Here is a 13,702-nt window from a genome sequence, read left to right on the forward strand (position 1 = left end):
CATGTTTGTTGTGACAGGGATTCGAACCCGCGACCCTCAGATTGCGAGTCGAGCGCCCTAACCACCTGGCCATCTTCAGATAGGACTGATTCGATTATGGATCTTTTTTCAGAAAGGCTGGTGTGCTATCTACTCTTTCGACCTCCCATCCATTAAAGTTGTCAGTTATTTAAGTCTTTGGATGTTTTAAAGACGGATATCCAGGATTTGTAATGTCTATAATACCTTTTGACTGATTTTTTCATCAGTTAAGCAAATATAAAACTTTTTTTTTATATCTCTCTTATATGGTGCACATCCCATTATTTTAGTATTAGTACATTTTATTGTATGGAGTTTTTTTGGCATGGTACGCTATTGTAGATAGATCGGTATTACAGTCTTGGCCAGGTGGTTAGGGCAATCCGAGGGTCGCTGGTTCGAATCTCCTTCCCACCAAACATGCTCGCTCTTTCAGCCGTTGGAGCATTATAATGTGACGGCCAATCCTACTATTCGTTGGTAAAAGAGTAGTCCAAGAGTTGGAGGTGGGTGGTGATAACTAGCTGCCTTCCCTCTAGTCTTACACTATTAAATTAGGGACGGCTAGCGCCACCCGTCCCACCAAACCCTTTCAGCCGTGGGGGCGTTATAAGTGACGGTCAATCCCACTATTCGTTGGTGGGTGGTGATGACTAGTTACCTTCCATCTAGTCTTTCAGTGCTAAATTAGGGACGGCTAGCACAGATAGCCCTCGTGTAGCTTTGCGCGAAATTCACAACAAACCAATTAATGTCTGTTATGATCCCAAATTCAAATCTTTGTTTTTCCAGTGTGTTAGAGTCCACGTTTACAAAGGACCGTGCATGTGATGGTTTTGCTCTCAACTAGACTTTTAGGTGGTTTATGTACTAACGGCGATCGTATTGTGTGGTGGCTGCAGGATAATGTTACGAATATCCTGTTTCCATATTCTCTGTATAATTATAAATATATTTGACATAGGGAAATGTCACCGAATGTCTTATGTTTCCTTTCTATATATTCTTGGTGTTTATCTTTTTTATTTTATTCTTTGTCATATGTTAAGGGTATTCATTATCCAGTAGGATTGTACTGAGGTGTTTTTCTTCTTTCTTATTAGAATTTTTTGCACTATAAATCTTGAAACTAGACAGTTTATGACTGGTGTCCTTACATTGTCTTTATAGTCGAGGTATTTACCCGAATCATTGTATTTTCTACAAATTCCTGAACAAATAGGTAGCACATAAATTAAACGAACAAAATAGACCCAGGATTAAATTCCAGCACCATCACAACACAGCACTTTCCAGAACGTTCTTGAAGGACGCAACAGAGTAGCAGTAGAAGCATATGATATAAACTAATCAGTATGTTGCAATAAAAAATCAACAATTAGACTGAAGTTATGGTTTAGGATGCAAACTATGGCAATGATAAAAACTAATGTTTGCCTTAAAATGTCATTTTTGGCACATTTCAAAGTATCTGAACCTTTCATTTTGCGAGGAAAATGTACAACATTGAAACAAATCTAGACTAATAATTTTTCATCAAAAGAATATGCAACTTTGTCATCTGAGTCAATTGCATGGTTACACGTAAGAAAGTACATTATCCTATGGACTTCATACATTTTTGTTTTCATAGACTCAACGATGTTTTACCATACTGTTACTGGGTCGTTTATAAAGCGCACACTGAAGTAATGTTAGCAATACATCATTTAATCATACTGAGGAGTGAGAGTTGTCGTGGAAACTTGAGCCTAACGAGACAAGGCGCATATCAGAACTACATAATTCTTAATCAAGATGATATCTTGGAAGAGCTAAGAAGACCCCTGCAAAAAAAAGGTGTAATTTATACCAAATGCTGTCAACAGTACGATTACTCCAGACACTACCTGCCTGATGATCTCCGTACAGCTGACAGTGAAATTGACAGCAGTGACTCAATCTATGTTTATGCTTCACGTTCCCCTCCTGATGCAGCCTCAAGCAAACCACAATGTAAAATCTCTAAATGTTTGCAAGACTAAACGTCAGGTTCAACGACGTCAGTTGCGCCAATTGTGTTGTACTCAAAGACTATTCAGCTAAATGCTGGACCACTGTATTGATATGTGTGATATTCTCACCCCCTACTGAAGTTCAGTGCTATAAAAGTTGCCTAGACAGAAAGCACTTCGTACCTCCACTCGTGCCAGATGTAGAACACACACGCAGCAGCAGAAACATGCGGTTGAATAGATTTTATTAGGCCCCACGAGCTAAATAACGGTGAATACTTCAAACTGACCAATTTTCAGTTTAATGACTTGTCTTCCAGTATTCCATCTTTAAGGAATGTCTGTATAAGATTTGTCCACGTTTGTTTGGAGGTTCTCCTTCTTAAAGTCTGTAGTGGATAATACTAGAGAAGTTTGTCTACACTTCTGGGTTTTAACAATTAGTTTTGTTGTAAATAGAACAAAACTGTCGACTTGTTCTGTTTGGTGAGCAACTGTGTTTTCATGTACCTCGGATTTGGGCATATTAACTACCACAATGAATACTCTCTCTGAAATTCATCATGTCAGTAATAGCGAACCAGTCGCCCCTGCTTGCCCGGTATTGTCAGTAGTCTCACAGGAGCAAGAGTAGTGTAGTGCTGTACACATGTAGTGTTAATAATGTGGTGTTTGTGACTCAACTAGCACAATAAACGGAACAAGCGCACAGTATCTACTTCCTTACCCAAAGGTGTTCACGATACTACAGCCAAAAATGATGATACAGTATCCACTTCCTTACCCAAAGGTGTTCACGATACTACAGCAAAAAATGATGATGCGTGATTGGAGTAGTGCAGTAATCAACCAAAGACCCAAATAGAGTAGTAGAGTACCCGCGTTCAAGAGCAGTTGAATCAAGACACAATTAGAGTTATCGGCCCAAGGAGTATTCTACCCAAAGCTCAAATAGAGTAGTATAATATGTGACCAAAAGTAACCATGCTCAAATCTTTGGTCAAGTACGAGTGTAATGACCCTGTGAGTTTCTAAACTTGAAAACCCAAAGAACAAGTAGTTCCCAAAACAAACGAGACAACGGAACCAATTATCAGTCGTAAGAGACCATTCCCTATTATGTATTCTGCATACGTCATATATCATTGTAACAGAAAAGGCAAGCGAATTAATGGTTGTCATAGGGAGAACAAAAGTACATGAAGGTGCTAACAACTGGCACAAAATGTGGTTATTAAATACAGAGAAAGAGTTATAAATGCTTTCGGATCAGATAAGCCCCTTAATGGTACAAATCATGTTATTCATGGTTTGTATCTAAAGGCAAATCCAGTGAATTAGAATTATCTGCTATCACTAATTCAGTACTAAACTGTAGCTCTGGTAATGGTCCAACAAACTTTCGAAGCTAACATATTGCAAACTGTATCTATTTTGTCAGAAACCTACCAAATCTTGTCTGCATTTAATCTTAGGTTAAGCATAGCATTAGCAAACATGATTTTAAGTTAAACTCTTGCAGCTTGAAACTGCTATAAGTTGATCATCCTAAAGTTTTGTTCTGGGAAGCTAATATAACATAATATGAATAAATATATTAAGGAATATGACCTTGATCTTTTGGAATGGACCTTAAAGTGTTAATCCAATAATTTAATTTTGTATTTCATTGGATTTATAGACGTTTATAATATCACAATATAGTCTAAATTACAGTTACATTTGTATTTGGAATGGCGTGAAGTTGCAACTTTTTCTTTTTATGCTGAGTTTATCTTATGGTAAAACTATGACCTTTCAAAAATGAGATTAAAGGTCCAAGACTGTGCGTTACGTATTGGCTTTAGTGGATTGCCTGATGCCTCAATATTCCAAAAAGGTCTTAATATTTTGTTTAGATAAAATGTTTTAGTGATCTGTTTTTTTATGTGACAGCTATCTTGAACAAATGACTATGACTTTTTACATATGACACTCAATGCTAAGTCCTACACTTTTCATTTATTGAATTTCTGGATGCCTAAAATGACAGTAAATAATCTTAAGATATCTTTATAACTCGAGCAGGTCAGAAAGTATAGAAACTTGTATTATATTTGGTGTCCATCTTGTTATTTGTTTCTTTTTAGATCGAAAACGCAAAATGGTACACAACGTTTTCAGAATCTGCAGGTACAAGTTATATATAAAAATTGCCATGTACCACATTCTACTCAAAAATGCTTTTTCAACTATTTTCTAGGTTTCATTTCCCAAATATGGGACCATACTATTACTACTCACGTTATAAAACACACAACGATATCTGTATATTATATACCCAACAAGGGTGGATTGACTTTTAAAGGATTAGCCCGGTCAATATCATTAACAGAGACCCAATAATTTTTAACATATTGCATACTGGCTAAACAAGCAATTCCCTGGTGTCCCAGTAGGCCAATCTGCCCCTACTACCTAATAATAGTAAATGATTACTGCCCAAGCTATGTGTGTTTTCTTAAACCAATAAAGTTCTGCTGTATGATATAAAATATGTCTAGCAACTAAATCGCGTATTTATATAATTATGTAAATGAATTCTCCCCGTATGATAGTTGTTCTATTCTCTACTGAGGTAACCAAACCTTTTAGTGAATGGTGACAAAAACAGCTGTTTTTATATTGTCTATGACTAGTTGATTGTTTTCAGAAGAAGCTGTGAAAGAAATGAAACGTCAGGCTGTCACTGAACTTCAGAAAGCTGTTTCTGCAGCAGAATCTAAAGCCAACGAATTGCTTGCAGTGGAAAGAACAAAAATGGAGAGGCTTATATCAGAAGCAAGACGACAAGGATCAGAAGAGGCCTTGGCTTCTATTAATCAGCAAGAAGATTCTACAGAAGTAAGTAAGCTATAGTAATTTGTTGTCAACAAGAATACTTAACTAGCCAGAGGTTATCAACAATAATATTGAAATAAGTTAGGTAAACTATTTTGTGATTAGCAAGAAGATTCTACAGAAGTACGTAAATCAGCATGTAGTCATAAATAAGAGGATTTTACAGAGATACATAAACTAGGGTGTGGTTATTGAAAAAAGAGAGACTTAAGTTGAGTGTATGTGAAAATTCCAAAGGTTCCACCGACAAGTGCTGACTCTTCATGAGGAAGCTTGCTTCTTCGTAGTAGGTAAAAGATATTTTCTGTTGTTTGCATACTATCTTGCTTATTTCTTACCTTTTGATTTTATTAGTTTCTGGTATTTTGTTATCCAACAGTCTCATGTCAATAAAGACCATCCATGGTTACCGCTCTTGTCTAACTAGTGCAGAGGAGGTTATATCTTACCACTAGATATGGTCAGATTTGGTAAAATGGCTTCTCTTATGAGCTTGTCAGCTTCCTATCTTAGCTTTACCTGCATGGCCTAGCACACACATCCACAATGATGGTCATACCATGCAGTTTTGTTTTGTTTTCCGCCATCCATCTAGAGATCAATCATTTTTAAATTTACATAGTAATGCCTGCGACTTAGTTACAAATGTTATGTTGGCGGCACTGTGTGTCTTTAGTTTATTGCTTTTAACAATGCAAGAGAGAGTTTGCCTTACGACATCTAGCTTCGTTTTTGTGCTGCTTGTGGGAAGCTTGAATGCTTCACCAGCCTTATGCAGCTGTTTTGCTGGCTGTGGTTTAGGAAATTTGTGACATTGATGACAGGTTACTGTTCAATGTGGTCTTCAGGTAGGTGCTGATGGGCTTACTCTGCTTCACCATCTACCTAATCTCTAAAATATTTGTCTAGGCTGATATCCACTGATCTCAGTGGTGCCATATGTTTACTCTACATGGGCGCATCTGAGGTCTTCTGGTAACGACATGTATTGTTGGAGATTGTGTAGCATCTCCCCACCAACCACTCTCTCCTGAGCCACCATTTAAGTAATCCCCTGCTTGGTTATTGTGAAGCTAGAATATATCAATTGAGAAGGGAACTGGCTCACTGATGAAATGGGTGGTTTTACACTGCAAAGCTCAACGAAAAATTTGCTTGAAAGTATTATTGGTTCTCTGCAATATTGTTTAAGCTTATGAGTTTGTAATAAGGCATTGTTAGAGTAGCTGAAGTATATCTCGTGACTAGTATTAAACAAGTTTTGTATCTTTTCAATTTTACCTAACTGCATAGCACTATACTGATCATTGGTGATGCATAATCCAGGAGGATGCAGATTAGAGTTTGAAAGAGCATTAGCAGGTGACATTTTTGAATCAAATTTCCTGCTTAAACTTTTAGTGCATTGATGTACTTTTGGTAGATTTGGTTATCATGGTATTAATGTGGCTGGTGAAGTTCAGTTAGTTCTTTGTCCAAGATTGCCCCACGTACTTCATTGTTTCTTACAGAGAGATAGCAGTGTCTCCAAGGTTATCGTCATCAGCACATCTGTTGTTGAGTGTGAAGAATATGGCTCTGACTTTGGCAGGATTGATGATTATTGTCGTATCGTTGTACCATTTGCTCACCTTGATAAGGGATGATTACACCTTGCTTTCAATTTCAGCTTTGCTAGAGCATCAGCTGTATAGTAGAACGTCGTCAGCAAAGTTTGCCACACGATATTAGACTGTCAAAGCGGGCTAGTTCCATGTGTAGATGTTGAAAAGAGCAGGCGAGAGTGTATTCTTGAGACAGACCAGTAGTGATGGTGATCCAGTCTCATTGCCAGCTTCCACGCTTCGTGATGTATCTTCTAGTAGTTAATCTGGATACTAACCATCTTACATGTTACTACGATGTATATTCTGAGCATTTTGTTAGCAAGAATTGGCAGTTGGAGACTATTGTAGGAAATTTTCTAGATATAAAGCGTCGGCCAAAGAGTTATCAACTGCAAAACCTTCCCATGCATCAGCTGCGAATTCAGCAGCGTTTATTTTCCACTGCGAATCCACCCGATGATGATGGTAATAGTGGTTCATTCTGATGGGCGAACCTTCCAACTACAGCCTTTTCTAGGAGTATTATTCGAGGGCCTTTAATACGAGAGAGAAAAGATATCTTTCATGTGTTTAGGTAAAGATTTGATAAAAGTATGAATTAAAATTTTAGAAAGGTTACCTGTCGCTCAGCTGCGTTGATACTCTGAGACAAAATTCAACAGGTTGGCTTTAACAGAGGCAAGAAAAAAAAAATAATATATATATATATAGCATGTGATTATTAATAAGAGTATTATATAAAAGTAAGTACACTAACATGTACCTAACAATAAGACTACTGTACAGAAGTAGGAAACTAGTGTGTGGATAACCAAGAATCACAACGAATGCTGTACTGAAGTAAGTAAACTAGCGTGTTGTTATTACAAAGAATACTGTACAAAAGTAAGTAAACTATCGTGTTATTATGAACAAGAAGATACTATAGTACTACGGCAGCTAGGGTGTGTTGGTTACTAAGTTGATTCTATGGAGAAGAAACTAAACTTGTGTTTGGTTACCAATAAAAAGGCTACAGAAATAAAGTATAATTAGCCGTGATCCTATCCATCATGCTCTGAGTAAAATAGGCATTGTTTGTTATTAATTAAGCATTGCAGCCACTGAAAATACTTAAAAAAGTAAATTTCCCAACATAATAAAACCATTAAGATTCCAGGAAAAAGCGTAGTGTAATGTTAGGCTGTCAACAGGAATATCAAAGAAATAATACATCTTAAATTTTAGAATCAATAATAATTTTCCGATGAAGAAAGCAGTTTAGCAAGTAGGCAATAAGTATTTCAACATGTAATAGTAAACAATAACATTGGGAACCAAGTATTGAATTATGTAATAATTACCAATAAGATTCCAAAGAAGTAATTAGCTTTAGTTGTAATAACAGTAAGATTGAAATATACTAAACCGTCACTTCGTAGCACACACTAATAATTGTATAAAATAAGGTAGTTACGTATCATGCACAAAATTGGTTTTATTATACCCCAAAAAAGTGAACTATTAAAATAAACCAAAATAGATGAAAAATCAATTTTAATTTTTTTTTTGTACAAGAAAAGTTTCTGCCTGTGTAAAAAATACGGTAATCTTTTCTCGATTAAACTGTTTATTTCGAACTTATGAAACTATTCTCAATTCACTTCTATGCAAGAAAGGTCGGTTGCTTTGGAAAGCCTATTTGTATAATACTTGGAAACTCGTTTAGAAATCGGTGGTGCCCCTGATGGGTCAGCGGCAAGTTTAAGGACTTTCAACACTAAAATTCGGGGGTCGATTCCCCGCGTTGGAAAAGCGCGGGCAGCCCACTATGTAGCATTGTGCTAAAACAAAAACAAAATTAACGAAAATGTCCAGTTTTTATTTGTAACTTGGGAGAACCAATTTAATTATGCAGAAACATATACCGTTTTGTTAGAAGGTGAAATATAATTTTACTGAATTACACGTTTTAAGTTTCTTTAAACCTTTAAGACCATATCTATCTCCCTGTCTGTCTCTTAGTGTATGTTATTAAGTTGATCTGTCTTTTCCTTAGAATTGCTGGAACTGTGGAAGAAAGGCAAACGAGACTTGTAGTGGGTGTAAGGTAGCACGATACTGTGGTTCATTTTGTCAACATCGAGACTGGGAAAGCCACCACAAAATTTGCGGAAACAACATCAGCGGATCCACTCCTATCACCACCATTTCTTCTGAAACCTCCAAGGTCGCCAAGGCCTCGACCCCGACTAATGATCAAAATAGTCCTAGCCCAAAAACAATGAATAGAACTGAGAAACAGGCCAACATCTGATGGCAAGAGTTTAGTGTAAGTTAAGAAATATAAAAATGCTTACTTGTGTAATATGATAATACTGAATATAAACATTAGCTCAGTGGAATGAAGTGTCGGAGAAAGATTTATAATGTATGTTAATACATGCTACAATGACAGTGCATTTACACGTTAAATTGTGTACATACATTTGTATAGATAGGTTTCGTGGGCTATCGCGGTGACATGTCATGTACTTAGTCAAAACTATATAGTTATTCAGAAAAAATGTATTGGAAGCTTTTTGAAGTTTATAACAAGAAATGCAGACAAAGATTGCATATCGGAAGTGGCATTGATGTCTGCTAACAAGAACTGGTACATTATTCTTTATAGTTAACCACTTTCAAAATTATGCCCCCCCCCTCCGTGGCACAGCGGTATGTCTGCTGATTTACAACGCTAGAAACCGGGTTTCGATACCCGTGGTGGGCAGATCACAGATAGCCCATTGTGTAGCTTTGTGCTTAACTACAAACAAACAATTCAAAACTACACAAGCGCCACATATACCTTTTCTGCACAGTTGTTGAGTATATTGGTTTAATAGTGTAAACATTATTATTCGCATGTCATATTAATTTTTGTGCTTCCGTAAAAAACTCACGACTTGGATAAATTATTGTACAATAGACATACGCTATAAAAATAAACACTTATATCTTGCTTGGAATTTTATAAAGGCCATTTATTTAAAGTTGAGCTTAAACCAATCAGAAAAGCTGACCGACATGTGACATAAGAGTACCCCTGTCCTTGTAGATAACGCAGAAGCATATTATTATTAATGTAGAATTTGTGGCAAAATTTTCATTAAGTGTTTCTTACAAACATTTGCATGTAAATAAAAAAATTCTTCAACCGCGTATAACTAGAGAAGTAATCGAAAAAAAACTATATATATATATTTATATATATATATATATTAGGAAACTTACTTTTTCCTCTTTTTATATATGCTTCAAATAAGTTCTTTTAATTCCATTTACCTAGCGGTTTGATATTGATTAAGTGTAAAATAAATATAAACGCTCGTTATTTTTATATTTCATTAATATGGTCAACGAAGACCACCGAAAACTCTCCAACAGTTTGTCTTAGAGCAAAGCCGCATTGGGTTATTTACCACGGAAAGTCGAACCCCGGCTTTTAGTTTTGCAAGTCCGTAAACCTACCGCTGTCCTACTAGGCGATCTCTTTGACAGAATATGATACAATCGATAATCTAGTTGTAAAACCTCCTATCTTGAAACAAAAAACATCATATGATTAACTTCATGTAGCTATTTAAATTAAACTCCTTTCATTTTATATTGAAGCTATCAGAATTTTCGTACTTGTGAAATTCCACCTCAAATGTTTATACCAAATCTCTAATGGCTGATCGTAGAGTACATTATTTGTTTCTGCAAGCCACACGAGAGATAATTTATTTGTTTTTTTCAAAAATAGGTTTAGTTTCTAAGCATTATTTCACTGACTATTAATTACTAGTACTGCTAATTCAATTTGAAATTCTGGAGCTGCCAACAATACGTTACAAGACAAGAAATAAAGTACGCTCTGTGATTGATGTTATGTTCCAGTGTAATGACAGAGTTAATTAAAATATTTAAATCAGCATTATTATATATAATAGTGAATGTCGTTGCTATTATCGTAGTGCACGATACAGAAGATAATTATTTTATATCTTTGAATTAGTTGTATTATGGAACGTTATAGCAAGAATTTTTTACTGCATGTGTAAATATATCATTGAAAGCTATATTGATAATACGTAGAAATGAAGAGCAAAGACAGTTTTGATGTTTAGCCTATTGCAAAAGTAATAACCCATATTAAATGAGAATATTACGTATTTCAATTTGATAACCAAAATGTATTTTGTTTATTATCATGTTCAAAGTGTTAAATGTAAGGCCATAACACGCAGTATTAAAATTCACTTAAAAATATGCCCTTCAAATTTACGGTGCAAATGGAAGTGTCTCATCTATGGAACTGTAAAAAATAAAATGTAGTTGTATTAAAAGATGTTTTATTTCTTTTGGGTTAGTTAGCAACTGAACATAATATTAAGAAATCACTAAGTAAACGTTTATAAAACCAACAATAAAGAAACATGGTTTTATGATCTTGAGACTGTGTATAACATGTAAAGTGTATAGTTTTATGTCTCTGTAGTAGGGCTAAACTCGTACTTGTTACATAAAAATAACGTTCTGATAACTATAGATATCCGAAAGATGATCCATGAAATGGAACTTTTGTCTGCAAAGTGAGCCTTTCATTTATTTATTGAATTAAAATGTGAGTTGATAAATGTATTATCTGTGTCTTATTCGAAAAACAAAACACTTTGCATGCTACGTATTTTAAACAAACATGAATACCTATTATATGACTGTAAATGCATATATTCATTTTGCTTCGGGAAATTTGTTATAAATAATGATTTTATTAATATATTTTCCAAAAATGAATTATAACAACAGTATATTGAAAAAATTATCCTTTTTCTATTCCATTCAAAACTTTTTGTGTGTGTGTATGTGTATATATATTTCGTCATAACCTGTGCATGCTTGTGATATTTTATGCTTTGAATAGCTTGCAAAACATTAGAAATGTAACATTAATAAGCAAAAACACAAATATTAGCGGAAAGACCTCTTATAACATGTGAAAACAACGGCAAATTAAACTTAGAGATTGGTCATATTTTAATTGGGTTTGTGTATATATGACTTACAGTCAATTTTAAGTTAATATTTTCCTACACTGAAAATATACTTCCAATAGATATATACCTACCCTCACAGTTACAACTATTCTTGATTTGACTGCCCTTTAATGCTCAACTATTTGCTGGCCACTAGCCTTGAAACTCCCACCTAATTCCACGTGGTTCAGCTGCGTTTTAGCATGTGATAGTCCTCCACCAATAGGAAAACATACAGTGCCAGTCTGACAGGAAGAGCTTGGAATTGATAAACGTGATCCTCGTGGACAAGACATAGATAACGACATGAAGCCCAAGCAATATGGATGTGAAGATAAGCATCAAACATGTTGAATCTCCTCATCCAAAGCCCTGGAAGAAAAACTCGTCTGAGAGACATCGAGGAAGTAATTCAGATGAGAAAGATCGATAATAGGATGCCAGTCCCCAGTCTTCTTGAGGATGACAAAAGTCAGGAACAGAATCCTGGAAGCACAGGAGAAACCTGTTCAATGGCACCCTTGATGAGAAGATCTTAAACCACTTCTGCCAGATACTGGTGAGAAATGGGATCTTCAGGGGGAAAAGGATGGTGAATCTTTCTGATAAAACTCGAATGACCCAATTTCTGAGAAATGAGCAAGCCTGGTTTCCACAGGACCCAAATCCATAGGGTAGTCATCGGTACTGCTGACGTATTACAGGGTGTCGGTGAACAATGGTACAATGTGGTCCAGGAAGGATGGGGACAGAAATGGAAGAAGTTGGGAAAAGGCTGTCCGGGTCTGTAGCATTCTTATCTAAATCCTCAGGTAATGGAAGAAGTGCTTGAAGATCATGAGATTCCTTGACCCGCATTAAAAATAACCATCTCCCGATGGACTATGGCCAACACTTCCTCTGCCAATAATGCCACACCTACAACTTTTGTCGCAGGCTGTTGATCACCGGCACCATCAGTTGTCACTATAGTCATATTATTACATTGCGAATTCATAAATATTGACTGAATACCGATAATCGAGTGAAGAATATAATTCACAATCAAATAAAGAAACCCAACTTGGTTTGGGATTATAAACAATATTTTAAAATGTGAAAATCTGTAACTAAATATTATCAAAATGCACTAAAGAAAAACTTATTTTTAAAACAAGCACTAGGTCTTAACACTAATGTGCCAAATCAGGAAGTAAAAATTGGTTTCAACCGCATAGAGGGAGTCAGCTGCGATAGGAAGGTTTGTCACATGCTAATTTGCATGCTTAAATGCAGTTGAACCACGTGTAATTAGGTGGAATTTTCAAGGATAATGGCAAGCAAACATTTTCGCACTAGAAGGCTGTTAAGTCGAGAATAGCTGTAACTGTGAGAGGAGGTAAGCAATCCTATAGGAAAGTAGACGTACCCTTGTTATGCACGAGAGATTTATGAAAGGTAAATTATTTATATGACGCATTTGTTGATTTTATAGAAGTTGTATAATCAATTTTTTTTATATCAGTAATGAATATAAATAGTTTCCGTTTTTGTCGTAAATGTTACTGTAATTGAAAACAAATAGACCATATACATACTTCACATTATGAAAGAGAAAACTGGATAAATCCAGTCAGTACACTGACCGATCTATACTTAGCCATCACTGGAGCTACGAAATAACTTCTTTTTGCACACCCCATATAATTCTTAGTTGGTTAAAGCATATTTGACAAGACTAAATGCAAAAGCATAGGAGAATTAGAGGACAAACTTCTTAAATTACAGTAGGATAAAACAACACTTCTGAAATGTGGGCGTTTGTAAACGGAATTTTCTCTTATAATATCATGAAAGAATATATTAAGCCTCTACGTCAAATTCTAGTATTTCATGAAAAACAAAATATTGTGTGTATACTTTGTCATCACCTACAAGAGATCCTTATGGAAATATTTTCACATTCTCTATTTGATGTAGCTTGTTATAAAATGTTAGATAAAACTCGCATCAAAGATAGCTAGCACTAAAAATCCTGATAATCATATGTAACTAGCTAAATTCCTAAGTTAAATTATTATATGATCTGTGGGGCAAGGATTTGAAATATTAAAAACTATTACAATTAAAAGAAATTGTCATGATACCCCGTTTAAGAAAATAGTTTGGCTATTAATTT

At 35.4% G+C, this 13,702-nt stretch overlaps 1 protein-coding gene across 3 annotated transcripts in view; it reads left to right on the plus strand.

Moving 5' to 3' along the window:
* The window catches only part of LOC106465206 (protein CBFA2T1-like), a 23,141-nt gene extending 11,992 nt beyond the window's left edge, over positions 1–11,149 (plus strand). Inside the window, exons 8-10 of one of the 3 annotated variants that reach the window (XM_022393061.1) lie at positions 4,708–4,898; positions 8,541–8,813; positions 11,058–11,149. In XM_022393061.1, coding sequence (XP_022248769.1) covers positions 4,708–4,898; positions 8,541–8,798 — 449 coding nt within the window. In that variant the 3' untranslated portion in view covers positions 8,799–8,813; positions 11,058–11,149. Of the gene's footprint in view, positions 1–4,707; positions 4,899–8,540 lie in introns of all 3 variants that reach the window. The other 2 variants (XM_022393060.1, XM_013925409.2) reach the window with 2 other exon arrangements.
* Positions 11,150–13,702: the final 2,553 nt, after the last annotated feature.

This window comes from Limulus polyphemus, unplaced genomic scaffold, assembly GCF_000517525.1.
Source record: "Limulus polyphemus unplaced genomic scaffold, Limulus_polyphemus-2.1.2 Scaffold1868, whole genome shotgun sequence".
NCBI lineage: Eukaryota > Metazoa > Arthropoda > Merostomata > Xiphosura > Limulidae > Limulus > Limulus polyphemus.